Source organism: Mixophyes fleayi, chromosome 3, assembly GCF_038048845.1.
Source record: "Mixophyes fleayi isolate aMixFle1 chromosome 3, aMixFle1.hap1, whole genome shotgun sequence".
In the NCBI taxonomy this organism is placed as follows: Eukaryota; Metazoa; Chordata; class Amphibia; order Anura; family Limnodynastidae; genus Mixophyes; species Mixophyes fleayi.
The window spans coordinates 266087345-266113543 of record NC_134404.1 but is presented as its reverse complement, the minus strand read 5'-3'; the positions used below and the strand labels follow the sequence as shown (position 1 = coordinate 266113543).

The 26199-nt window shown below is 41.0% G+C and overlaps 1 protein-coding gene across 1 annotated transcript in view; it reads right to left on the bottom strand.

Moving 5' to 3' along the window:
• LOC142142957 (solute carrier family 22 member 2-like) overlaps positions 1-26199 on the bottom strand; it is an 85104-nt gene that overhangs the window by 29560 nt on the left and 29345 nt on the right. Inside the window, exons 5-8 of the mRNA XM_075200707.1 lie at positions 10711-10825; positions 5311-5417; positions 3547-3761; positions 1687-1795 (exon numbers count right to left, since the gene is read on the bottom strand). Of these exons, the coding sequence (XP_075056808.1) occupies positions 1687-1795; positions 3547-3761; positions 5311-5417; positions 10711-10825 (546 nt within the window). The remainder of the gene's footprint in view (positions 1-1686; positions 1796-3546; positions 3762-5310; positions 5418-10710; positions 10826-26199) is intronic.

Genomic DNA, 26199 nt, shown 5'->3' with positions numbered 1-26199 from the left:
GTCATCTCTAGATGGTATGAATGCCCTTCTGAACTGTCTAAGATACATCCTGGGGTCTTGAGGTTTTACCAGAGGTGTGGTTCAGGGTTGAAACTTTTTTTTCACATTTGGAGGAACTACTAGACTAGCTTCCTTCTGACTCAAGGTAAATGAGCTTTCAGCAAAAACTCTAGGCTGTCCTGTTCCTCCTTAACCAAGTTTCAGGCTATTGAACCTTGCGAGTATGTCAATCTTTCATTATAAGAAATTGCTTACTAGACATTTAAATAATGCTGCCAAGTTGTAATTTCTGATCATTGGAGGTCTCCTTCTCCCCTACCCTGGGGGAGTAACTAGTCAGAATAGATTTTTACATAGCCATGGATGGTTCAGACCATTTTACAGATTTTACAGCAATTTGGTGAAAGGGTTTAGGGCTGTCGCTGCTCACTACTATAAATGTGTTAATAATTCTGCAGGTACACAGATTTTCTCTGTACAAAACCCTGAGGACATTACTCCTTTCCTCCCTTCCCTATCCTTCAACCCCCTTTGTCATATATACTCAACTGTTTAAGTTCTGTGAACATTATGCTTTTGTTTTTTTGTTATCATTGGTTACAGTGTTTGTACACATAATATCTGTAACTCAATAAAAAAGGAATAATACAAAAAATATATAAAATAAAAATAGGTGCTTGCATTGACAGTCTTATTGCTCATCCTTCTTGCTTATTTAGGTACATTAATCTGCTAGCACTAACAGAGCTATCTGCAAATCACAAGCACAAACTGCGTTCATTAAAAAAGATGCAATTGTGGGTTTATGCAAAGCTGACACTATAATAAGATAGAAGCATGGTGTATGCTCCTGCTTTACACCAGGCATATGACACATACACTTATGACATGGTTATAACCATTTGATTTGTTTCAAAATACATTTCGCTATCAGTGAAACTATTGTTTTTGCAGTTGTGCAAACTCAGCGAACGTTAGAACGTTACTTTCTCCCCGTGTCCTGTCTCACTAAGCCAAAGTGTGTACTGTTCTGGGCATGGGCAGAATGATGTCATAAAAGCTATGCTACACAAACTGCCATAGTGCTCACTCTGCATCAGCCCCTGAACCTTGAAAAGTGTATTTTTTCATAATTTTGACTATTTTTCCCTATACAACAGACAACAAAAACTGATGCCTTGAGAAATTAAAACTGGACTGGTCATCAACACAGAAAACCCCCCAGTCATTAGTTAACTTAATATCAGAGAAAAATACAGTTTTTTAACAAAACATCCTCTCTTTACAACTAACAAATAAACTGATTTGTAACCATGTTCTAATAACCCCAACTTCCATTCATTAAAGTTTGCAAAAAATATATATTTAACAGTAAACATCATCATAATTATTAACAGTATATTAATACAAACAGAGAAGTGGAACACAAAGCAAATTTACAGACATAATTTGGGTTCTGCTGAAAAAGATCTCAATTCCATTATATTGTAAATTATAACATTTTCCATGTAACATATATATTGGGATCGAAAGTCAGCTGCAATCACTGCAATGTGTCTACCTTTAGCAATTTATGGTGACGATTGGGAAAATAATGTTGCATTTATTATTCCTTTTATATAAAATTACATTGTGAATGATTTATTGCAAAATGATATTAGTAAAACACTGTATCTTAATGTGTACCTGATAAAAGTTGGATACAGCTCAGCATTCACCAAACAAATAATTTCATAAGAAAGTGTAATACCCATTCTGCTCACACATCCCAGTGTTACTCTAAGCCAATGTAATCCTGCACATTATAAACATAAGATTGTTGTTACCAAAATCATCCGTGTTCAGTGCTCAAGTTGGTTTTCATGTAACAATGCAAGGGGTGCAAATTAGATTTATATTTTGCACATATATTAAATACTGGCTGTTTTTTCATCTAGCTCACAAATACTTCATAGCTTTATTTTGACACTGAAATTTAAAGTTGATCTAGGACATGCTCTATCCCAACTATAAAACAAATCCCCACATTTTAATTTTACCTCCCCCTCCAATGCAACATGGTTTTGCCCAGGTGCAAAGGTACTCCTTTTTATGCTTTGCTCTCCTTAATGACTTAGGCCCTATGTCTGCATCAGATCTAAGCTGAAAAGAACACTTGAAAAGCATATATTATCTGAGTGAGGGTATTCAAAGGAGTGGATAATATACAACAGTCAAAATCCTAACCTGTTATTTGGTATAATAATTTTAATGCTATGTCATAACCACTCTATGCTGGTATTTGACTCAATCAAATAAAACTAGTTATCCTACAAACTTTTATGTCTACTTGAATCCAAAATAAAGTACATATTGCAACCTTATGTCTACTGTTTGTATTCTCCATGACCCTGCACATATTCCCCTTTGTTTATGCTCCATGTCTGCTACTATTGGATTAACAGTAGCAGAATTCAACTCACACTTTATACACTAGCCCTGAAAGACAAGAAACGACACCTCCACCTAGGAGCAAGCATCTATCTATTAATAATTATCATCATCATTTGAAAATACAAAAGTGTATAATGTCTTACACTACAAGATAATTATTTTATGTACTGAATTATTAGGAATGTATATACAGTATATTCCAGGTTGGGTGTAACTAGTTTGTCAGTAAATATATGCCTTCTGCACTTTGATCAATAGGTGTCACTGTGTCTTTTTATAATTGAATGGTTCATAGACTACAAAGTATGTTATTCATATGAACTTGAAACATGACAAGTGAATTTTTGTACTTGCATTTCTTGGACCTATTATCTTGATGCAGAGTTGGTTGCAAAATGGGAGTAACTTACTCTTGAAAAAGAAAATGGAAAGAAATATATTTCCACTTGTGTCAAACTCTGCATCCAGAGCATATGAGCCTGGTATATGATAAGTCATCATCATCAGCGAGTATTTGCACCTGTCCTATAGCAGGTGCAAGAGATATGCCTCATAACAAGCATTTTTATGTGCATGTGCTGCATTTGCACAAATGCGCCTTTACTGTACCCTGCTAAGTTAGAATACCCTTGTCATACCGATCCATTTGCAAGTAGTGTAAGTATCAAAATCGCAGCAAAGCTGTACATACGCACATGCATGTGCCCACGTCCTGGGCTTGCACAGAGCAATTTCATGCATGATATGTTACACAAATTGGCATAGTACTCACTCGGCATCGGCCCCATGGCATGTATGCTACACTAACACTGAGACTAATATTCTAAATATCTTTAAATATAGTATTATTTAATGTGCTTTTCTTTTGTATGTTACAGCCTCAAAACACAACTAATCTCAATTCAAATATTTTCAATGGGATAATTATAATCATAACTGGACCTACACTTGCTGCAGTAGTCAGCTATGCTGGTATGTTATCATACATGGGCTACAGACACCAAAAAAGGGAAGACTCTTATGAGCTCAATCATCAAAATGCAAAAGCATTTTACTTTAATTTGTGTAACTGAGCTGGATCCTTTATCAAAACATTAGTATGGTTTTGCTTACCTTCGGGGATGAAAGCAGTAACAAAGCATGTTATCCCTGTTATTATACATCCTACTGCCCATGGATACCGACGGCCTATACGATCCACTGTAACTATTATAATAAAGGCAGCAGGGATTTCAACCATAGCAGAAATGAAAAAGTCAAGGTAAATGTCACTACTGGATGTTCCCATGTGCATAATCAGTCCCTGATAAATAACAGCACATGCAAACCTGAAAACATAGGAAACAAATAAAACAAACATGATCAGAGTTTAAATTGCTTAGCCATGTCCGGTTCTCATCTCTTGTAGCTGGAGTGCTAGACATTCACATTTACAATTGAGCAAACTTAAACACTTATCTTGATAACAGATGTAGAGAAGAACATATTATCGTGTACAATAGCTAACACCTAGCCCTCTACAGTAAACAGAAAAGAGCATTAAAACATTTATTTTATTTATTGCCCTTAAACATGCTGGGCCTAATTAACCTTCGGACGTAAGTCTTGCTGCGTGCCATTTTGCGTGAAATTGCTCTGCACATGCTCAGGAACTGACTTTATGCCTGTGAACACAAGTGCATGCAATTCAAATTCAAATGCAAATCACAGATCCAACTGTCTATGATTAGAAGGGCAGAACAGGACACGTAAGTGGCGGACGCACCTAAGCAATGTACAGTAAGGGCGTGCTGAGGTCAAACGCGCACACATTCATCTGATTCAAGCTCAGGGCATCTCTGAGGTGCGTGATTTTTAGCCGTAATACGTGCACTAGCTACAGGGCATGCATAAGTGCCGATTGAATTTACAGACAAGCTGTATAAATGCATTTGATGTACTGTAGGCATTAAGAACATCCTGATATATGTATTTCATGAAAAAAAAAAAAAAAAAAATGAAATGTATTTCTTAGAAATGATTATAGTATTGAGAGGTGTTAATGTATTTGAAAAAATATTCCATACGTTCTGATGGGACTTTTTATTGCACATATGCATTGTCCATATACTGCAGTGTGTTCTGTCTGCATACGGCAAGTACCAGAGCGTACTTGTATACATATTCAAACGGAAACGTTTCTTGTACTTGAATATGGGCATACTTGTGTGCAATTTCGGCCGATATTATAAAACTGAAATTGCGCACACTTTGCGTTCCTTGAATAATCGGGTCCACTATGTTTGGAGCTCATCAAAAATTCTTGCATTCCCACTGCAAAAAGTTACAAAGGGAGACCTCTGGCCCTGAGATATGTCTGTTCACATAGTAATACTAATCCGAATATACCCTTTTTGTGAAAATCAGAATCTTGTGTGTGAACTGGTATGGAAAACTACCAGAGCATTTGAATAAGACTTCTTCTTGCATCTGATATCCATGTTAACTGAAGCAACAGGGGATTGTTTTTCTTTCTCCTCCAACTACTGGTGGTCATAGGCGTAGAGTGTCTAATTAGACATGTGCCCTCTAGCACTGTTCTCACATCATGTTCTTCACATCAACAATTACAAGGTGTTTAGTACAGTAAATGAATCTAGACACAAAAGGCATAATTTACTGTGAGATGTAATTTCAGCTAAAGGATGCACATTGTACCTGGACAAACCACATCAGAAAGCAAGGGGTGCAAATGCCGTTTTTTGGGAGATTCATGCATGCAGGGGAAATACTACTGTTTTTACACATAGTATGCAACAGCTGGGTAGCTTTACTTTAACTCTAAATGAGACCCTGTATTCAGTTTAGTATCAATATAACTTAAAATAGGATTCTTACCAGGTGTACATCAGAATGAAAGTGTGTTTCCTAATTTGAGGTGTTTTGACAAGATATGTGAAAGATGGAATTTGCTTATCACCAGTTTCCTCCATTGCAGTCAGATTCTGTAGTTAAAAAAACAGTATATCAACAGTAACATAAGAACAGTAAGTAAATAAGCCACTTGGTTTTTGGAGCAATGACTTGTGGGTATGCCATTGAAATGGCTGCCTTAATCAGTTAATTCTGAAAGAGACCAGTCATTGACTGTTTCACTTTTGTTGTAGCTCATTAATGTAAGATAAAATTTCCCATTTATCAGCTTCATAAAAATAATTGAAACAGGCAGAGAGATTTTAAAACAACTCCCAAGGATAATATGGAAAGAAGTCACTTTATTGTCAGGATACTGAGTGGTTTATTTGAGTGCTTATTTATCCTTATGGAGTTGCTGAAAAGTCTTCCTAAAAAGTCTCACTAGCCTTATTAATGCTTCATAAAACCAGTAAAACTGGTAAATATTAAAGGGTAACTCTTGAAACTTGAATTAGTTTTCCCCAATGAATTTAATATGACATACAAGTAAATTAATTATTAAGAGTATAAGAGTATAAATTAAGAGGCATCACCAAACTGGGCACAGACCGTCTAGAGGCAAAGTGCTCACTCTACATGGATAACATCACTGTCTTCTGCGGTGATAACACTCGTCCAGACCTACTAGAACTTCGGCCGAGCTCTAGGGGCAAATGTAAACTACAGGAAGTCAGAAGCCATGTTCTTCAGGCAGTGGCATCTGTCATTCTGCACTGCATTCCCCTTCACAAATAAAGTCAGACTTTAGCAAACATCTTGGAGTTTGGATTGCTGGAAAGGAGGTGGCCCTGAAGCAATGGGAAGAAAGAGACCTGACCATCGAAGGGAAAGCACAGGTGCTGCGCAATGAGATCCTTCCCGTTCTGCAGTACACAGCCCAAGTTTGGCCACCTCTTGCTCTTGTCTACAAGACCATAATGAGGACAGTCTTACACTTCATTTGGGGCTTCAAAATTGACAGAGTGAAGCGGTCGGTTCTGTACAAGTAGCCCCTCAAAGGTGGGAAAGAGATACCTGTTATCCCCACCATGCTGCAAGCCTTCTTTGTTTGCAACTGTATCCGCAGGACTCTTATTGAAAAGAACACTTGCTCTGCTGGAAAGTACATGTCTCACTTTTTCCTACTGCCTCTTTGGAGGGTTCTGGGCTGGGACAAGTGGGACAGCTCCTTTCCTTACAACTGGACTACACCTTGGTTTTACCTGGATGTTGGACAATTTGTGAAAGAGCACCTTCTGGAGGGACTTAATCCAGACTTGTGGAAGCTAAAAACTATCCACAAGCTCATCAGAGCTAAGGCGTTGTGGAGTCTTTTTCACGGCTCCTTGCTGCTACAGCTAAACATGTGTGGGTGAATGTGGACCTCTGAGAGACTGACTAATAGACATAAAGACATTGCATGGTTGACTGTCCATGGATATTTGCCTCTCAGGACATTCATGGACTCCTAGAACCTGTGTCAATTTATTTTCTGCCCACTTTGTATCACCAGACGGGAAACATGACAGCCTATTTTTTGGGACTGCCAAACTGCACAGGCACTGTTGGATGCCTTGGAACACAAACTAAAGGACAGTGTGCCCAGGACTTGCCTTTCATACCATTCGGCATTTTATGGATTATTTCTTGGGAACCACACTATTGGGGCAACCCTGGAGGCCTGGCGCCTTATGAACTGGTTTAAGGATGCTTTATGGCTTGCCAGGAATCGCCTCATTTTTAAGGAGAAGATGACTCTCTAGGACTGTCGCAGGCTGATCCACAGCCTGCTCCTCACAACCATTGCTTATTTGAAACTGTTTTGCTGTTTAAGTGACGCATGGTTAGTGCAGTACTTGATGTATAGTGTAGGATGTCATACCTTGTATCTTGCATCATGTATTATACTAAAAAGTATGAATGATTATGCTTGATGATTTATTGTGCTTACAGCTGCGCTGCGACTTAGTACACTTGATTGTAATGTATCTTTTTTTTATACTTAATACAAAAAAAGATACTTTTTCCATAAAAAACAAGTAAATAAAGTATGTATGGATGACTGTATTTTTTAAATAAAAACAAAGAAGAAAAACAAATTACTTTTACAGTTCTCTATGCAGCTTCTAAATATACTTATGTATAAAGGTCTATTTCCAATTAAACATCGCCATGCTGAAAGTTAGGACTAAGGAAATCGCAGCGTCCATGTTTTGCATGTATGCAGGGCCGGATTAACCATAGGGCTAACTGGGCTACAGCCCAGGGGCCTATGGCATCCAGGGGGGCCTTGAAAGTGCTCAGCAGCAATATTGCTCGGTCGGGGGCGGGGGCGCCCCCGGCGCGATCAGTGCTGCTGAGCACTTTCACTGCGCGGTCCTTCCCCGGCGAGCTGTAGTCTCCTTACTGAGGAGATCATGTGAGTCTCACTCTCATGAGATCTCCTCAGTAAAGAGCGTACAGCGCGCCGGAGAAGGAGGTAAGTGCCGGGGGGGGGGGGCGGGCATCCAAAACAAAATGTGGTTTAGCCTGATTATCCAATAGGCCAGTGTTGGCTAACCTGTGACACTCCAGGTGTTGTGAAACTACAAGTCCCAGCATACCCTTCCAGCAATAAGCTGCAATATATTGGCAAAGCATGCTGGGACTTGTAGTTTCACAACACCTGGAGTGTCACAGGTTAGCCAACACTGCAATAGGCTGACTAGGTTGCTGCCTGGGGGTGCAAAATTGTGCCAGGGCGAGATATGAATTGAAATTAATTTTAAAACATAAGAGAAAAGTTGTTTTTCAAAGTAAAAAGAAATCATAGTATACAGGAAAATAATCTGCACCAGTATATATTTAAGTTTCCACTGGTAGTATATCCCAAATCTTTATTCTATTGGGGTGTTCTCCTAGAACGAATTATAGTACTTCAAAAAAGAAAAGAAAAAAGGGTTCTTGCACAGTTTAAAATAATGTGCCTCCAACACAAGAACTTTTTTCTTGTCTTTTTGATGTAAAAAGAAAACATGAGAGAAAAATGTAAGATTTTAATCTTGACATATTCCCATGGTAAAGGCTGAAGACAATGAGTCATCCTTGAGTGGGCCCTTGAGGATAAGTGAGTAGGATAGATAAGTATGGTGACAGGTGCATGCGTGATAACCAAATTCCACTTCACCCTGAGTAGTGGTAGTCCATGCCTCCGTTCTGCTATACAGTTCATGATAGTGAAATGAGTGACAAAGATTACTGTGATTCTTTTAAAAAGTGAAGTGAAGCTGAGTTTTGAAAACATGAGAAAATACATTTTGGTGGAGGGTTTGAAGGAAGCTAGATTTTAAATTAAAGGAGGAGTTTGTTTTTGCCTATTTGTAATTTAAACCTTTAACTGGGTTTAGCAAACACAGTTATAGGTGGTTATTATTACCTAGGTGCCTATAAAGAGAATGATTTGAGTTGAAGTTAATATACGCAAATATGCATCTATACACTTATGTTTACACATCTGTATTTTGAGTTAAACACATCTTAACTTTAGTGAAACTTTAAATATAGCATTGAAATATGCCTAGGGCAAATATGGGCCAATCAACATCATCAACTGCATCTGTCATATGTGCAGTGCATCAAATTTTTACATCACACAAATGTATTTGTGTCCAATTCTAAATCACCCCCATAAGACATCAGATGCTCCTCTTCTAAGATGAAGTTTAAATTAGATGTGTTATTGAGGCTATTCTGTATGCTTAACAGAATAGAAGAAGGGGGGGGAGAGGGGGGTTAAGGATGATGTAGGAAAGTTTGGGAGAATCAGAAACATTTGTCCTACACTGAGTCGGAGAGGTCTGTCTGATGAGGTGATTCAGGGATATAGACTAAACTGTAGGGTAATTGTTCAGTTGTGCTCAGTTATGCTTAGGTCAAAATGATTTATAGCCTCTTACAGCAAGATATTATGCAGTCCAAAGGCAAATAAAACAATCATGCATCTATGATGTAAACTATCATTTATTTTCAAGAAGATCCTTTCAGTGTCATCGACATTAATCAAGCAACCTTTTCAAGACTGCTCAACCTAGTGCTGAAAGGTCTAAAGGTTGGACTGAACCTACTTCATCAAAGAGATGAGAACTTTCAAAATCATTACCATTATTGCTACATCAATGTGTCATTTTCATTTATTTATTTATTTATATAGCGCCACTAATTCTGCAGCGCTGTACAGAGAACTCACTCACATCAGTCCTTGCCCCACTGGAGCTTACAGTCTAAGTTCCCTAACATACACACAGACCGAGAGAGACTAGGGTCAATTTAATAGCAACCAACTAGTATGTTTTTGGATTGTGGGAAGAAACCGGAGCGCTCAAAAGAATCCAACGCAAACACACGGAGAACTTACAAACTCCTCACAGAAAAGACTATGGTCGGGAATCAAACTCATGAGGTGTGTTCGATTCCCAGTGGTGTGAAGCAGAAGTGCTGACCACTAAGCCACCGTGCTGCCCATGATCTCAATTTATAATGTCTCAAATCAATTGTTTTTGAATATGGCATTTAACTCATGTGTCTGATCCCAATACTCCAGAAGACCTTGGATAAAATGAAAAACATCTGTGCATCTTTGGCCTCTTAAAAGTTCATTTCATGTGCTTTAATTGATCAAGTGGTGTACTGCTCTATACTCCTGATTAAGTGTCAAGTTTTTGATGTGGACAGAGAGGCTATTGAGACACATTTACCTGCTTGAGAGGTCAGTATAGATGGTGGGAGGCTAGTATAGCAAGTAAAAGATAAACAAACAAGTAGGTTGAAATAAAAATATACATGCAATAACGTAACAAAAAAATGGAGAAAAAAATTAAGAGAGTGTATCCTGCATAGCAACCTTTCTTTTGCTGTCTCTTTATCCACCGCTTATTCTACTACTACATCTGTGTGGACTTAAAGCAGCTATGGATGCTACTTTTTTAGCTGTGAAAGATGAAGCAGATGAGACATCTCTGACCTGGATAGTTGTAAGCAACTTTATCATTGCTTGGTAGTCAGCTCCTGAACAGTTCTAGTGAAGCACATTAGAGATTCATTAAATTTGTTCAAGTATACAATTGTGTGGACACTAGAACGGGTGTAAACAAGTTTGTCTGACTTGAAAAGGCCACAGATGTCTCTCTGTATTGGGGTCCTGCCTCTTTCCCCAGGTAGTGAGAGAGCAGATAGCAGATTAACACATGCTTTTATTTTCACCTTGCAGCGTTATTCAGCCTGCTGTCTGGCTGAGAGGCCAAAAGACAAAAACTGTCAAAACAAGGTACTCCTCTTCAAAATAAAAAATTAGAGTGACCTATTTACCTGTAATGTATGTGGCACTGCTTTCTTATTCTTCTTGGCAATATCCTGGATAATTTCATTAGCTTCTTTTTTGCGATTTTGGGATAAGAGCCATCGAGGTGATTCTGGAACACACCTGTAACAAGTAAAGATGTAACACATCTATACTTTCTTTTCTAAATAATAAGATCAGGTAACTTTTAAAACATTAATAATATGAGAAATCACATCACATAATTGACATGTTTAAACTATGTATTACAGCCATATGTAGGTATTCTTATTAGCTATAACCTTTCATTTATTCATAATGTGAGTCAGCATATCCTGTTAAAAAAACAGCTGACGTTAAATACATATCATTTATCGTTAACTAAATGTGTGCCCCTTTATTGGCTTTTCCTGAACAGCAGATTCCACAATTCAACCATTCCACACAAGCTGCTTTCATATCTCTCAGATTTATGATTCACATTATGACTTAACTTACCAATTCATATATAGGGGCTAATAACTCGAATCTCTCGCAACCTCGCTAATCCGAAAAATGTATTCACTGTACTGGGACTGGCAGCGGGAGATTTGAAAATAGTTTTGAATCATAGTGATTCAAATTGTAAGCTACTGTAACTAATCAATGCAGCAGTGGAGCAGCTTGGATCAGTGCAATGAGCACATTATGAACAATTAAGATATCAATAATGTCTACTGTACATAAAATACTTTTTACAGTTGCAAATATATGTTCTAGCATGCATATGCGACTGTCATCACTATCACTCGGCACTAACACCTGAGGTGTGGCAGGTGCAAGAGAAATTATGGAAAAACCTGTACCTTAGAGCTACTCAAAGCTTGAGTTAGAAGCTGCTGCGTGCGCTCCAGGTTGGCACGCCCTTACTGTACTTAACTACGTGCATACCCCTCTTCCCCTACACGTTCCACCCATGAAATCATAGGTGTTACGGTTCTCAGGAGTTTTCTATCAGTCAGTGTTAGCGCTGGCCTACCTAAGGTGCAGAGTCAACGAACCTCCCCCCCCCTGGCCTTCACCAAGAACCGCCTCAAGGCGGGATGGATTTTGCTGCTGGAGGTCCGCAGGTTGCGGCCCTTAGGTTAGCCCTTTTATGTGATAGTTGACAAACGGTTGGTAAGGAGAACAGACTCTGTAGAGGTAGTGTAGTATAGCACAGAGGAGCAGGATCAGTTAGTTGAAGAAACACAGCACATACAGAAGAATTCAAGCCGTATACAGTGGAACTCCAGGTCAGATACACTGAGGACACACCACACACAGGAGAGTCTCCGGGTTAGATGCACAGGTGTACAGGCAGCAGAGTATACGATAAGGATAGCCGGGTCGGATACACAGGTATACAGGCAGCAGCGGATCCAGAAGCAGAGGTTAAACAGGCCAAAGGTCATACACAGGGAAACACCATAAACAGCACAGGATACACAGGGAGAGCCAAACACAAAGTGGTAACTTGTTGCTCTAACAAGGTTGCAGTGTCCAGGTGAGCTTATATTTAGTCTGCAGATTGTATTTGCCTTCTCCTAACCGCAATCATGTGGCCACCCAACCAGGAAGTGCTGAGCTGTACAGAGAGGCAGCACAGGAGCAAGTAAGTTTGTGACAGTACCCGCTCGCTTAAATATGGACACCCTAAAATGTTTGTGTGGAAATTTTTTTAAAAGATTTGAAGCATGAAGATCTTTATCAGGAATCCAGGAACGTTCCTCGGGTCCGTAACCTTTCCAGTTAACTAGAAATTTAAGAGAGCCCCTGGAAATACAAGAGTCTAAGACTTCATCAACCTTATACTCTTAGTCTTGTACAGAAACAGCCACAAGAGGCTTTTTAGAGGAAGAAAATTTGATAATAACAAGTGGCTTTGGAAGGGAGACATGAAACACATTAGGTATCCTCCTGGTGGGAGGTAATTCCAATCTAAACACCACAGGGTTGATGACCTCCAAGATCTTAAATGGACCAATGAAGCGGGGAGCAAATTTCCTGGAAGGAACCTGGAGGCGAGGGGTTTAGAATGTATAACCACAATTTATCACCTTCTGGAAGGATGGGAGCAGGCAGTCGCTTCTTATCAAAACACTTCTTGCTTAGAGTAGAAGTTTGAAACAGTTTATGATTTTGGGCCCACGGAGAAGAAAAATTCTGCCAAAGAGAATCTACGACAGGAACTCCGAAGTGTAGTAGATCCGAGAATAGAGAAAGTTTGGGTTGGAATCCTTGAAAAGCAAATAAAGGAGAGACTGGAGTTGAGCTGTGACAATGGTTATTATGGGCGAATTCTGCCAAAGGTAATAGGTCGACCCAGTTATCGTGCTTGGCAGAGATATAGCATCTGAGGAATTTATCCAGCTCTTGATTGGTTCTTTCAGTCAGACCGTTGGTTGGGGGATGGTAAGCGGATGAGAAATTTTACTTCATCCCATATACATGACAGAAAGCTCTCCAAAGTTTTGCCACAAACTAATTCCCACGGTCAGAGACTCCCACGTCCAGACAACTGTGGAGACGAAAGATCTCTTTTATGAATAACTGAGCAAGGGTGGAGGCCAAGGGTAAACCTTGCAATGGAACAAAATGAGCTGTACGAGAAAAGCGGTCAGTGACAACCCACACCACAGAGTACCCTTTGGAACAGGGCAAATCCATTATTAAATCCATAGAGAGATGATTCCAAAGAAGATCAGGAATGGGAAGTGGATGCACAAATCCATAAGGAGATTGTTGAGGGAATTTGTTCTGTGCACAGATGGTACATGAAGAGACAAAATCTTCAATGTCAGAGTGTAAGGAAGGCCACCAGTAACTTCAGGAAATTAGTTCCTTAGTGTTCTATAATGGCTGGCACAGCGTGAAGCATGAGCCCATCTGAGGAGTTTAGGAGGCAGATGGGGAGGAACCAGGGTTTTTTCACAGGGAATTTTTAGATGAGTAGGAGCAGTAGCCACGATGCATTCTGGATCAATATTAGGTCTTCTACAATCCAGGTCTTCGGAATCAGCAGAATCGAAAGATTGAGAGACAGCATCTGCTTTTTGCTTTTAGAACCAGGCCTGAATGCGATTATCATATCAAAGCGGGAAAAGAATAGGGACCACATGGCCTGTCGAGGATTCAGACAGGATGCATATTGAAGATATAAGAGATTCTTATGATCCGAATAGATAGTTACAGAAAATAGGGCCCCCTCTAGATGATGTCTCCACTCTTCTAGGGCTAATTTAATTGCAAGAAGGTCCCTATCTCCGATGCCATAATTCCTCTCAGCTGAAAATAATTTCTGAGAAAAGAAGCCACATGGATAAAGTTTTCCCGAGGGGTTTTTCTGAGATAGTATGGTTCCAACACAGATGGAAGAAATGTCTACTTTGAGAAAGAAAGAAAGAAAGAGTGGAATCAGGTTGGCGTAATATAGGTGCCGAAGTGAATTCTTTTTTGAGTACCTTAAAGGCCTCTAAAGCTTCAGGAGGCTAGTGTTTGAAATTGGCAGATTTTTTGGTTATTACGGTAATGGGTGCAACCAGGGAGGAGAACCCTCTGATGAATTCCCGATAATAATTAGCAAAAACTGTTGAACTGCCTTGAGCCCTACTGGTTGGGGCCAATTTAATATTGCATTGAGCTCCTCAGGGTCCATTTGAAGACCAAAGCCTGATACCACATAACCCAAAAAGGGAAGCTGTTCTTTCTCAAAGACACGTTTCTCCAGTTTGCAGTATAGTCGGTGTTGCCGAAGGCGATCAAAGACGAAGGATACATGTTCTCAATGGTAAATGATATCAGGAGAGAATATGAGAATGTTATCCAAATATATAACCACAAATTGATGAAGAATGTCTCGGAAAATTTAATTAATTAAAACTACGGAAGCATTGTATAGACCAAATGGCATAACTAAATACTCAAAATGACTGTCATGAGTATTGAAGGTCTTCTACTCGTCTCCTTGCTATATTCGGATTAAATTGTATGCTCCTCTGAGATCCAACTTGGAAAACACAAAAGCTTCTCTGATTCTTTCAAATAACTCAGAGGTAACGGGTATTTATTCTTTACCTTGATAACGTTAAGCCCTCGGTAGTCGACACATGGGCAAAGACTGCCGTCTTTCTTTTTAACAAAAAAGAACCCGGCACCAGCCGAAGAGGAAGACTTCCTGATGAGGCCTCGTGCCAAATTATACTCAATATAGGCTGACATAGCCTGGAATTCAGGCAGAGATAACGAGTAGACTCGACTGCGGGGTGGTGTCTTGTCTGGCAAAAGTTCAGTGCTGCAATCCCAAGTCCTGTGTGGTGGTAACTTGGAGGCCTCTTGTTCGCAGAAAACATCAGAAGCAGAGCTATATTGAGAAGGAATACTGGAACACACCTTAGAAGTGGAAGAGGTTTTCTTCTGGGGTAAAACTACTCTTTGAAGGCATCGAAAGTGACAGGTAGGCCCCCAAGATAGTATTTGGGACTTGTGCCAGCCCAAACTTGGAGAGTGAAGCCTAAGCCAGGGAAGGTCCAGCACCAGTGGATTTATAGCCTCAGGGATTACCAAAAAAGATATAGTCTCTCTATGTAGAGCCCCAATCTGGAGTGAAAGATCAGTCGTGCATCTCTTAATAGATCCCCCTGCAATCCTACTACCATCAATGGCAGTAATGGCGATGGGATGGTCCAGGGGAAATGTGGGTAAGGACAAGTTCACAATCGTGGCGCAACTTATGAAGTTTCCAGCTGCCCCAGAATCAATGAGGGTGTCACGAGCCGCGGCGGCTCTGGGCACCGCCGCGACTCGCTCCCCTCTGTCTCCCAGCGTCCCAGCCGTCGTCATGACAACCGGGACGTCACTTCTTGCCTACCCCGGCCGTTGGCAACGGTTGGGACGCTAGTAAGCTGCAGCGCCGCGTCCCGGCATTCAGGGGAGCCGGGCGCGTGCGCTAATCAAACCTTAGCCAGGTGGCTAAATACAGGACCTACCTCCAGTCTCCGCTCATTGGCCAGCTTGCATTTATAAGGTAGGGAGGGACAATCCTCCCCTGCCGCTTATAGTTCCTGCTTTGCTGCATACTAGCCTGCTGTATCCCTTGCTCTCTGTTATCCATTGGATTTTAATTATTGTTGCCGACCCTTGCCTGGATATCTGACTACGTTTGATTGCCTGTGCACCTTGATCTTTTGCCTGGACTCTTACGCTGCTGTTTTGCCTGTGACCTCTGACCTCAGCTTGTTTGTTGGATACGCTGTCTGCTGCCAGCCCTCGACCCTTGCTTGGACTTCACTCTGCTTTCCGGGGTTCTCCCCAGCCGGTACACATTTCACAACCCTCGTTAGTCTGCGGCCAAGTCTGTCCCCACCACTAGGGGCAACAGTGAACACCGGACTTTCAGAGCAAACTCCGGGTTTTGCTGTACTGGTTGATGGGGTTCCTAACAGAGGGCAGGTAAATAAAGCTGTTTGTCCGCATATTGAAGAAGGGTCTTGATGGAGAAAATAGAATTAGATGGAGAAGGCGCGGATACACCTAACCTAGATTCTCCAGAACTGGTTAGGCCTTGCCGTTTCCCGGATGTTTTAGGGCAGTTACCAAGCATATGACCAGGCTCTCCGCAGTACAGGCGTAAGTGGTTCTTGAATCGTCTCTCTTTTTCATCCGGAGAGAGATGTGCTCTCCCCAATTGCATAGTTTTCACTAAAGGTGGGAACTGACTCTGGAACTGAGGAGCCAAGCGAAATCCAGATCGACGGAACAGTTCCTTTTCCTGACTACGTTCCCAGAAACATATGTCAATCTGATTACATCGAGAAATTAACCTGTCCAATGAGGAAGGGAGTTCACGACCAGCTAATTCATCTTTGATCCGGTCCAAAATGTGGCCACCAGAGCTTTGTGGTTCCACCAAAGTTCAGGTGCCAAAGTACGGACTGGACAGCGTATTGACCTAGAGATTGTGTGCCTTGATGAAGGTGCAAAATACTGGATGCCGCGCTGGAAACCCGTCCAGGTTCATCAAAAATACGCCTGAAGGTTTCCAGGAATGTGGTAAAGTTATGTGACAAGGGATCATCGCACTCCCACAAGGAGGATGGCCAAGCTAGAGCTTGCCCAGATAATAAGGAAAATATATATTCCACCTTAGTTTTCTCAGTAAGAAAATTCAAATTGGATGGCACATTGATTTAAAAACCCATGGCAAACATTTGGATCTCTGTCAAACTTAGGAGGATTTGGAATCTGAAGCTGAGAGATAGTCTGTGCAGCAGCCACGGGCACTTGTGCCGGAAAAGAGGGGGCTGGATTCAGTGTGTCCAGACAAGTGAAAAAGCCCTGCAGGAACTGCAGTATCTGGGTCTGGTTCCTTTCTTGTTCCAGGTACAAATTACTGGGGCCTGGCATGCCTGGGGGGCCCCGCAGTCAGGTAATAATTATTTTTCAAAATGATTCTAAGAAAAAAAAAACTCTCCAGCGGGTGCACCCGCAAGTTATGGGCGGAGGAAGCGAGCTGATAGATGGCAGCAGCTCCCAGTCCCTGGACAGTGTTTAACATCAACACATACTGTCCCAGCAGCCAACAGAGCAAGGAGGAGGAGCTCCATCACTACCCCAACACAGTTTAAATGAATATGCTGTGTCGGGGGGGGATTATGCTGTGTCTGGGGGGAATTATGCTGAGACCGGAGGAGGGAATTATGTTGAGTCTGGGGGGATTAATTTATGCTTTGTTTGGGGGGTTATGATGTGTTTGGAGGGGCTAAAAATGAAGAGGCACCCAAAACCTTTAAATATACATATGTATATATATGTGTATATATATATATATATATATATATATATATATATGTTTGGTTTTTGTTTTACTTTCTGTCCTCCTTTATTTACATTTTTATTCCAGATCGACATACTGGAGATTAATTTATTTGTATTTGTATTTTATTTGTATGAATAACATGTGTTTGCATTAAATTATGTAGGTGGGTTTTAAATATAACTAGGAGTTTTTAGAGTACAATAATTTCCTAATATTGCCAAACTATGTTAATTGTATATTGTCACTGCCAAAATGACGTAGTTCATATGCCTAGAGGTTGGACTCCAGGTTAATGGAGTATCTGTTTACTTCGATTGATGAATATCGAGTGATCTGAGGTATACAAATTTCTGTATTTCTATATACATATATTCTTAAATTTTAATGTGGAGTTTTCTCTCTTATATGATGCACATGATTGATTTGATACTTTCATCTGCAGTGTCCGAGAACCAGGTGTGACATCAGCAGAAGTGATGCAGAGTAAGAGCGGAAATGTATACCAGATTGACGCTGGTTTTTGATATGCTAATTATATCAATTTTATGAATGGATCTTGGGACTATTTAAACCCCTTTTGAAAAGCTGCAGTGATGTGAACCTCTTGATAACGTCTTCAGGACGATATGCGTTGAGGAAAGAAGATTTCTGCAGGACCTCCATATCAAATTGGATCTTCCTGGCCAAGAGTTTTACATCTTGGAGGACTACAGATAAGCTTGAGTTTTTTATTCTAATGTATGGCATTTGATTTCTACTTTGTATTAAAGGAATATTTTTTATCTGCAACTGGATTATGATATGTTATTTATCAAGAATTAATATGGTACATTTGCACTTTGGTGATACAAGTGCTTATTAAGACACACTGCACCATGATGTGTTGACCACGTGTTGAAATTAAAACTATTCAACTTTCAAGATATCCGGAAGGGATTGCTTTCACCAGATAAGCAGTTATTGTTATATCACTTGGTACGGGGCTGCACTATTTGAGTTTTAAAAAAACTTGATGGTTTTATTTTTGGTACACTATGTGTGATGCTTCTTTTCTCTCTTTTATATATATATATATATATATATATATATATATATATATATATATATATATATATATAGTCTGTGTATGTGTATATAGACACTATATGGACAAAAATATTTGGACACTTGACCATTACACCAACAGGGAGTGTAATTACATTGTATTCAAATATAGAGTTGGCCCCCTTTTTGCAGCGGTAGCAGCTTCTACTCTTCTTGGAAGGCTTTCCACAAGATGTTAGAGTGTTTCTGTGGGAATTTGTGCACATTCATTCTGTGGAGCATTAACGAGGTCAGGCACTGATGTTGGACAAGAAGGCCTGGCTTGCAATCTCTATTCCAGTTCATCCCAAAGGTGTTCGATGGGGTTGAAGTCAGGGCTCTTCTGTCCAGGCCAGTCAAGTTCTTCCACACTGAACTCATCAAACCATGTCTTTGTCCCCTTGCTGGGGCACAGTCATGTTGGAATAGAAAAGAGTCATTACCAAACTGTTGCCACAAAGTTGGAAGCATAATGTTGCCCAAAATGACTTGGTATGCTGAAGCATTAAGATTGCCATTTACTGGAGATAGGGGGCCTAGCCCAAACCCTGAAAAACAGTCCCATACCATTATCCCACCTCCACCAAACTACACAGTTGGCATAATGTCAGGCAGTTAACGTTCTCCTGGCACTCGCCAAACCCAGACTCGCCCGTCTGACTGCCAAACCGAGAAGCGTGATTCGTCACTCCACAGAAGACGTTTCCACTGCTCCACAGTCCAGTGTCGGTGTGCTTTACACTACTCCATTCGTCGCTTGGCATTCGTCTTGGTGATGTGAGGCTTGCATGCAGATGCTCGGCAATGGAAACCCAATCCATTAAACTCCTGCCGTACAGTTTTTGTGCTTACATTAATGCCAGTGGAAGTTCAGAACTCTTCAGCTATGAAATCAGCAGAGCATTGGCGACTTTTACGCACCATGTGTCTTAGCAGTCATTCATCCTGCTCTGTGATTTTACATGGTCTTCTGCTGCATGACTAAGTTGCTGTTGTTCCTAAACGCTTCCACTTTCTAATAATATCACTTACAGTTGACTATGGAATATCCAGCAGGGATGAAATCACATGACGTCACTGAGCTCCTTAGAACGACCCATTTTGTATTGTATTGCATTGCTTGCAAATGAGTACTGCATAGCTAGATGCTTGATTTTATACACCTCTGGCAATGGGTATGATTGAAACACCTCAATTCAATAATAAACAGGTGTGGCCAAATACTTTTGTCCATATAATGGATATATATATATATATATATATATATATATATATATATATATATATATATATATATATATTGTGGCAAGAGCCCGCTACTGCAGAAGCACACGCGTACGACTTCTTCCTTTTTATGGTTCTTTATTGTCAGGATGGTAATAATGTTTTGACACCATATACTTGCACAGCAATTATGGAGACCCTCAACGCTTACTATACATAGTCCAGCTCTCTGTCCAGATCAGCCAGCTAGCCCAGCGTTGATCTCCCTGAACAATGAAACAAGCAGGGTTTTATACCTGGCACTCCTCCCACAGGCCTAGCTTGATGGACAGGTGACACACCCACCTTCTCTTTAAAAGGAAACGCCCATCCCTGGCTCTGTTTAGACTATCAGACCCACCCTGTCTGTTTGCTGAGAGGAAGCAGCTTTTAAATCATGTAAGTAAACCAATTTTAAACTACACATATGTTTTTACCTGGTTTAATCTCCACCTAGGTACATAACTGTGCCAATGTTTTACTCTACTTCCCTGCTTTCTCTGCATATTGCCAGCTAAATGCCTCCTTTTGTTACAATATATATATATATATATATATATATATATATATATAGGTGGAGGACAAAATAACAGTATAAAGTCTGATTTTACTTACAGGGTTTGGAAGTGTATTTCCCCACAGCAGGCTGACAGGGTGTGTCTGAAGTCAGAGCAAACAGAGCAACTAATGAGTGCTCCTTTTTTAAAAGGGAAGATGGGAGTGTCACCCGCCAAAAAACCTCTTTGTTTCACTGTACAGGTTGACCGATGCTAGAGAAGCTGGTTGCTGGCTAGAGAGCTGGTCTCTGTATATTTAGTGTTTAGGGTCACAAGAAAAGGTGTAGAAGCTTTATGGTGTCAAATACTTTCCCATCCTGACATTAATATAAAGTAAACAGCAAGAAGTTGCTCTCCTGTGTTTCACCAGAAGTGTGGTCTTACCACAAGTGGTGTCAGAAGTGCGGATGCACAGAGAAGCTACTAAACCCACATAGATATTAACATGGAAGAAGGTTTGAGAGTACTTGTGAATGTGGCTGCTGTGCAGCAAATGCAGCAGGCCCAGTTGCTACGAGTTGCAGAAGCACAGAAGGAAAACACCAGGCTCTTAAGGGAAGAGTTAGTCCAGGTGAAGCATGACAGAAATGTACCACCTGGTCCGGTTCTGCAGAAAATGTCACCAGCTGATGACATAGAAGCATATCTGGTGTCCTTTGAGAGCTGCAAAAAGGACAAAATAGCCTCCTGAAGTTTGGTCTGTGAGGCTGGCGCCATATCTGACTAGCGAAGGTCAGCAAGCTTATATGGATCTGGATGAGGACCAGGCCTCTGATTGTTGGCATCTAAAGTCTGAGATATTGGACTACATTGGGGTTTCAGGGGCCAGGCCGAGCCCAGCGCTATCGCTATGGTGCTATGATAAAGTCAAATGTTTAAATAATGGCCGCAGCCTGAGAAGCATTCACCTACCTGGATTATTGAAGTTCTGGCAATAGATCACTGCATCCGGGAGATATACCGTGCTCTACAAAGGTGGTTGCTGCAATCAGACCCACAAACTTATGAAGAGTTTGCCACAGTGGTAGAGAGGTTTTGTGCACTACAGCAAATGACCAAAGGACCTGCGTTTGTGCCAAAGCCAATGCCACTTCAAAAGCCAGGCTTGACAATCTTTGCTACAGGGCCCAATGGAAAAACTGCTACGGAGAGAGGGCCGGTTACAAAGGTGTCTAATCCAAAGTGCTTCGAATTTGGTGAGCCAGGCCACTTTAGGGCCGAGTGTCCTAAACTACCAGAAGTCTTGGATTGTTCTGTTGCACATGTTGGACCTGCTTTACACAAACTGTGGAAACATGAGTCTCTCATCAGAAATCCTTGTTTGTTTTGGGTGATGGTGCTTATCAACCAAAACCTTGTCTTGGCATTGGTTGACTCTAGGGGTGAACTTACATAGCAACATAGACAGCAGATAAGAACTGCTTGGCCCATCTAGTATGGCCAATTTTTAACCTATAGTAACCTCAAACTCTATTTGGTGCTTTATTCTTTGTAAGTATATCCTTATGTCTATCACAAGCAGCTATTAATTGCTCTACTGTATTAGCCTCAACCATTTCTGATGGGAGGCTATCCCACTTATCCACTACCCTTTGTGTGAAGTAGTAATTTTTTCTGAACCTACTTTCCTCCAGTTTCTGGGCATGTCCTAGTGTTAAAATACTTCTCTTCTTTTGAAGAATGTTTCCCTCCCGTACTTTGTTAAAACCCTGATATATTTGAAAGTTTCTATCATATCCCCTCGTTCCCTTCTCTGCTCCAAACTATACACATTGAGATCTTTTAGTCATTCCGGGAAAGTTTCGTGCTATAGGCCATGCACCATTTTAGTTGCCCTTCTTTGTACAATCTCAAATGTATTTATAGCCTTCTAGAGATATGGCCTACGCTGGTTTCCAGCTCTGCCTTTGGTCGAAACCGTAACTACTTGGTCGCCCAAGGTGAAGGTCCAGTATGTACATGGGATGACTGAAGATTATGAGAGAACACTTCTGCCAGTCACACATAAAACCAAACAGTTATGGTGGTGGGTGCCATAATGCCTAAATTCCTGTATACATTCATTAGGGGCAAGACTTTCCACTGTTTAAAGAGGTTCTCAGTGAGCGGGTCCAGCCAGACATGCAGGCAACTGATGCAACGGTCAGAAGCCGGTCTTAAAGGACCCATCTAAGAATCCACAACATCTGTCCTCGATCTTTTGGAACCGCCAAACTGGAATGCTATCCTGGAGGTCATAGCAATAGTTCAATAAAAGCAACCACGTGGAAGCACGGATGAGCCCATCCTGCCTATCAGTGAGCATACGGACTGGTTCGCAATAAAATTTTGTTTCCTCTGCAGGGTTGGCTTGTGACCAACTAAATTATGCAACTTGACTGAGGTGAATGGTATAGCGAAATTCGGCCAGGCTGCAGAAGGTATTCCATATTTTATTGTCAAAAATACCTTATTACATAGAGTTGCTGTTGTACATGAGGAAAAAGTAGAACAGTTCATGGATCCTCAGGTATATGTACTGATAGTGTTAAAAGCAGCACATACACATGTCTGTGGGGGACACTTGGGGGAGGATAAAACACGGGAATGAGTTCTGCTCAGGTTTTACTGGCCAGGTGTATACATGGCAGTGAAAAGATATTGTCAGCCCTGTCCCATTTGTCAGGTAACCTGTCCCAAACCTATGTAAAGGACACCTCTCATCCCAATACTAATACTTCCTCAGCCAGCATTTTCCACCCCTGATGGTCTCTTCCAATATAAAGTCCTATCCTGACACCTTTCAAAGGGCCATGAATAAAGTTGTTACAACCCCATACAGATTATGTAGCTGTATCTTTAGATGATGCAGTGATTTATACATCTCATGTACTGTGTTATATAGGTAACATACAAAGAGGAGAGCTCCATTGCTCAATTGCTAATTGTCATTGCTGAAATAGAAATAATAGGTCTGGCAGGCTTGGTCTTCTAAATCTGCAGTCACATTGTACTGTGTTATATAGGTAAAAACACAAAGAGGAGAGCTCCATTGCTAATTGTCATTGCTGAAATAGAAATAATAGGGCTGGCAGTGTTGTTCTTAATCTGCAGTCCCATTGTACTGTGTTATCAAAATGGATTCACAGCAGTACACACAAGGAGCACCAAGCAGCTGCTGACACCAATCATGATGATAGTAATCCCTCTACGGCATCTGTTAAAGCCTATGTTAAAGTGCATAGTGTTTTTAAGTCAGGGAAACAAAAATGTAAAAAACACCTTTTACCTTGGTCAAGAAAAAAAGACCTGTAATCCAGGCAAAGTTATCTGCAGAAAAAAAATAAAATAAAATTGCCAACATGCCATTCTACACATGCAGGCCTTCACCTTTCTCTATGAGTGCTAGTTCTGCAACTGTCACTGAGGCCCCTTCTGGTAAGGTCAGTCATTACCAAGCAAGACCTTGTCATTCAGACTCCAAGGGGTAAATGTTTCAAGCTGAGAGTTTTCCGGCGGGTTTGAAAAGTGGAGATGTTGCCTATAACAACAAATGAGATTCTAGCTATCATTTTGTAGAATGTACTAAACAAATGATAGCTAGAATCTGATTGGTTTTTCAAACCCGCCGGAAAACTCTCAGCTTGATACATTTACCCCCAAAAGTGGTGTCCAAATACTTTTACGAGTAAAAGCCAAGCTAGAAGAAAACAGTAAGGCAATGTATGTTCAGATTCAGAAAGGACACAAATCCCTGAGAGTCTATCCACGAGTGCTATGTGTAATCCTGACCTGTCTGATAGTGTACCCATAAAGAAGGCCTCTTTCAGCATTTCTGCAGATGTGTGCATGAACAGCCCAAGTTGAGACTTTGCAACTGCAACAGGATGAGGGGGATATTTGTGTAGCTGATGAGGGCGCTTATGATGTTGATGAGGATGATGTTGTTTGTGTAAGTCCTGCTCCAGTGGAAGCAGTTCTTGCACGTGATCAGAAGAAGATCATTGTCATGCCTGGGCATAAGACCAAAAAATCCACCTCTTATGTGTGGAATTATTTTTACCCAAAATCCTGACAACAGTTGTCTAGCCATTTGAACCATTTGTAAAGCCACAGTAATGTGAGCATGGATGTCTAAATAGACGTGTATATGTATTACCTTCCACTTTGCTGCTGTTTCATCAGTATTGCACAAAGTGTTTGTAATCTGCACTTTACTTCAAAAGTACCTAACTATATTCTAATTTTTTGGGAATTGGGGCTGATTTATGAACTTAGTTATGAACTTGATTTTTGTTGTGAATTACAATGGCTCTTTTAAGTGCATTGTCTGGCACCCTGGATTGGTCTGGGTCTGATAAAAGCACGCATCCCAGGGGGATTAGCGCTAGTCGCCATGTATTAGCTGTAGAATTACCACAGTTATCCAAGGAATGGGTGGATCGATCAAATGAACCGTAAAATCATCCAAGGACAATTCCATATTGCACCACTTTTCTTTTCTGCCACTGATGTGCGCAGGGCCAGACTGGCCATCTGGCACTTCTGGCAAATGCCAGAAGAGCCAATGGTCAGATGGGCCGGTCCAGGGCAGTCAGTGCACTGTTTGTGCACTGACACTGACAGCCTGGTTGGCTGGCTCCTCCCCAAGAACCAGCCACCAGATCACATAACGGCTCCTGCTGCAAGCTGTCAGAGGAGCGGAGAGTAGAAGAAGGCAAAAGACAGAAACAAGAAGAGAAAAGAGCTGAGAAGGTAAGTACACCAAAACGGGTGGGGGGAGAGAATGGATACCACACAGACAAATGGGGGGGGGGGGGAGGGAGAGAAAGGATGCCACACAGACAAACAGGGGGGAAGGGAGAGAAAGTATGCCACACAGAAAAGACAGGGGGGGGGAGAAAGGATGCCACACAGAGAAACGGGGGGGGGGGAGGGAAGAGAAAGGATGCCACACAGATAAAACAGAGGGGAGGGGAAAGGATGCCACACAGAAAAAAGGGGGGGGAGAGAGAGAGAATGTCACACAGAATAATGGGGAGGGGGGTGGAAGAGAAAGGGTGCCACACAGAAAAACTGGGGGGGGGGATGCTGTATAGTCCATAATTATTCCTAATGAATATTTATATAAACTCACAGTTTATACAAATATAATTTAGCAGTGTTAATATGTTTTCACTCTGTGGCATAATATGATTTGGGTGCACTATTGTGGCATAATATTAAATGGGGCACTGCTGTACGGTATAATTTGATTTTGGGGCACTACGATATGGTATAATATGATTTGGGGGCACTATTGTGGCATAATATCAACTGGGGGCAGCATTGTGGTATAATATGATTTGCGGGCACTATTGTATGAACTGGGGCACTATTTTGGCATAATATGTTTTGGGGGCACTATTGTGGCATAATATGAACTGGGGCACTATTGTGGCATAATATGATTTGGGGGCACAACTGTATTGCATAATATGATTTGTGGGCTCTATGGTGGATTAATATCAATTGGGGGGACATACTCAGGCATGAGGGAAGGGGAAGAGTGTTATATAATGTGGGAGGTAGACTATTACTTTAATGCTGGAGTTTAGGTGGGGGCTAATTATTTAATTGGTGCTATTTTATTTGTGGGGGGATGTGGGTCACTTTAATTTAATATTGGGGCATAGCAATTTAAGAAGGAATGATTGGACTTTAAATTTAATGCTGGGGTGGTTTGGGGGCTATTAATTGAAAGTGGGGCTGTTTGGGAAAAAATTAACATCTATTTATTAAATGGGAATATGAATTATTTA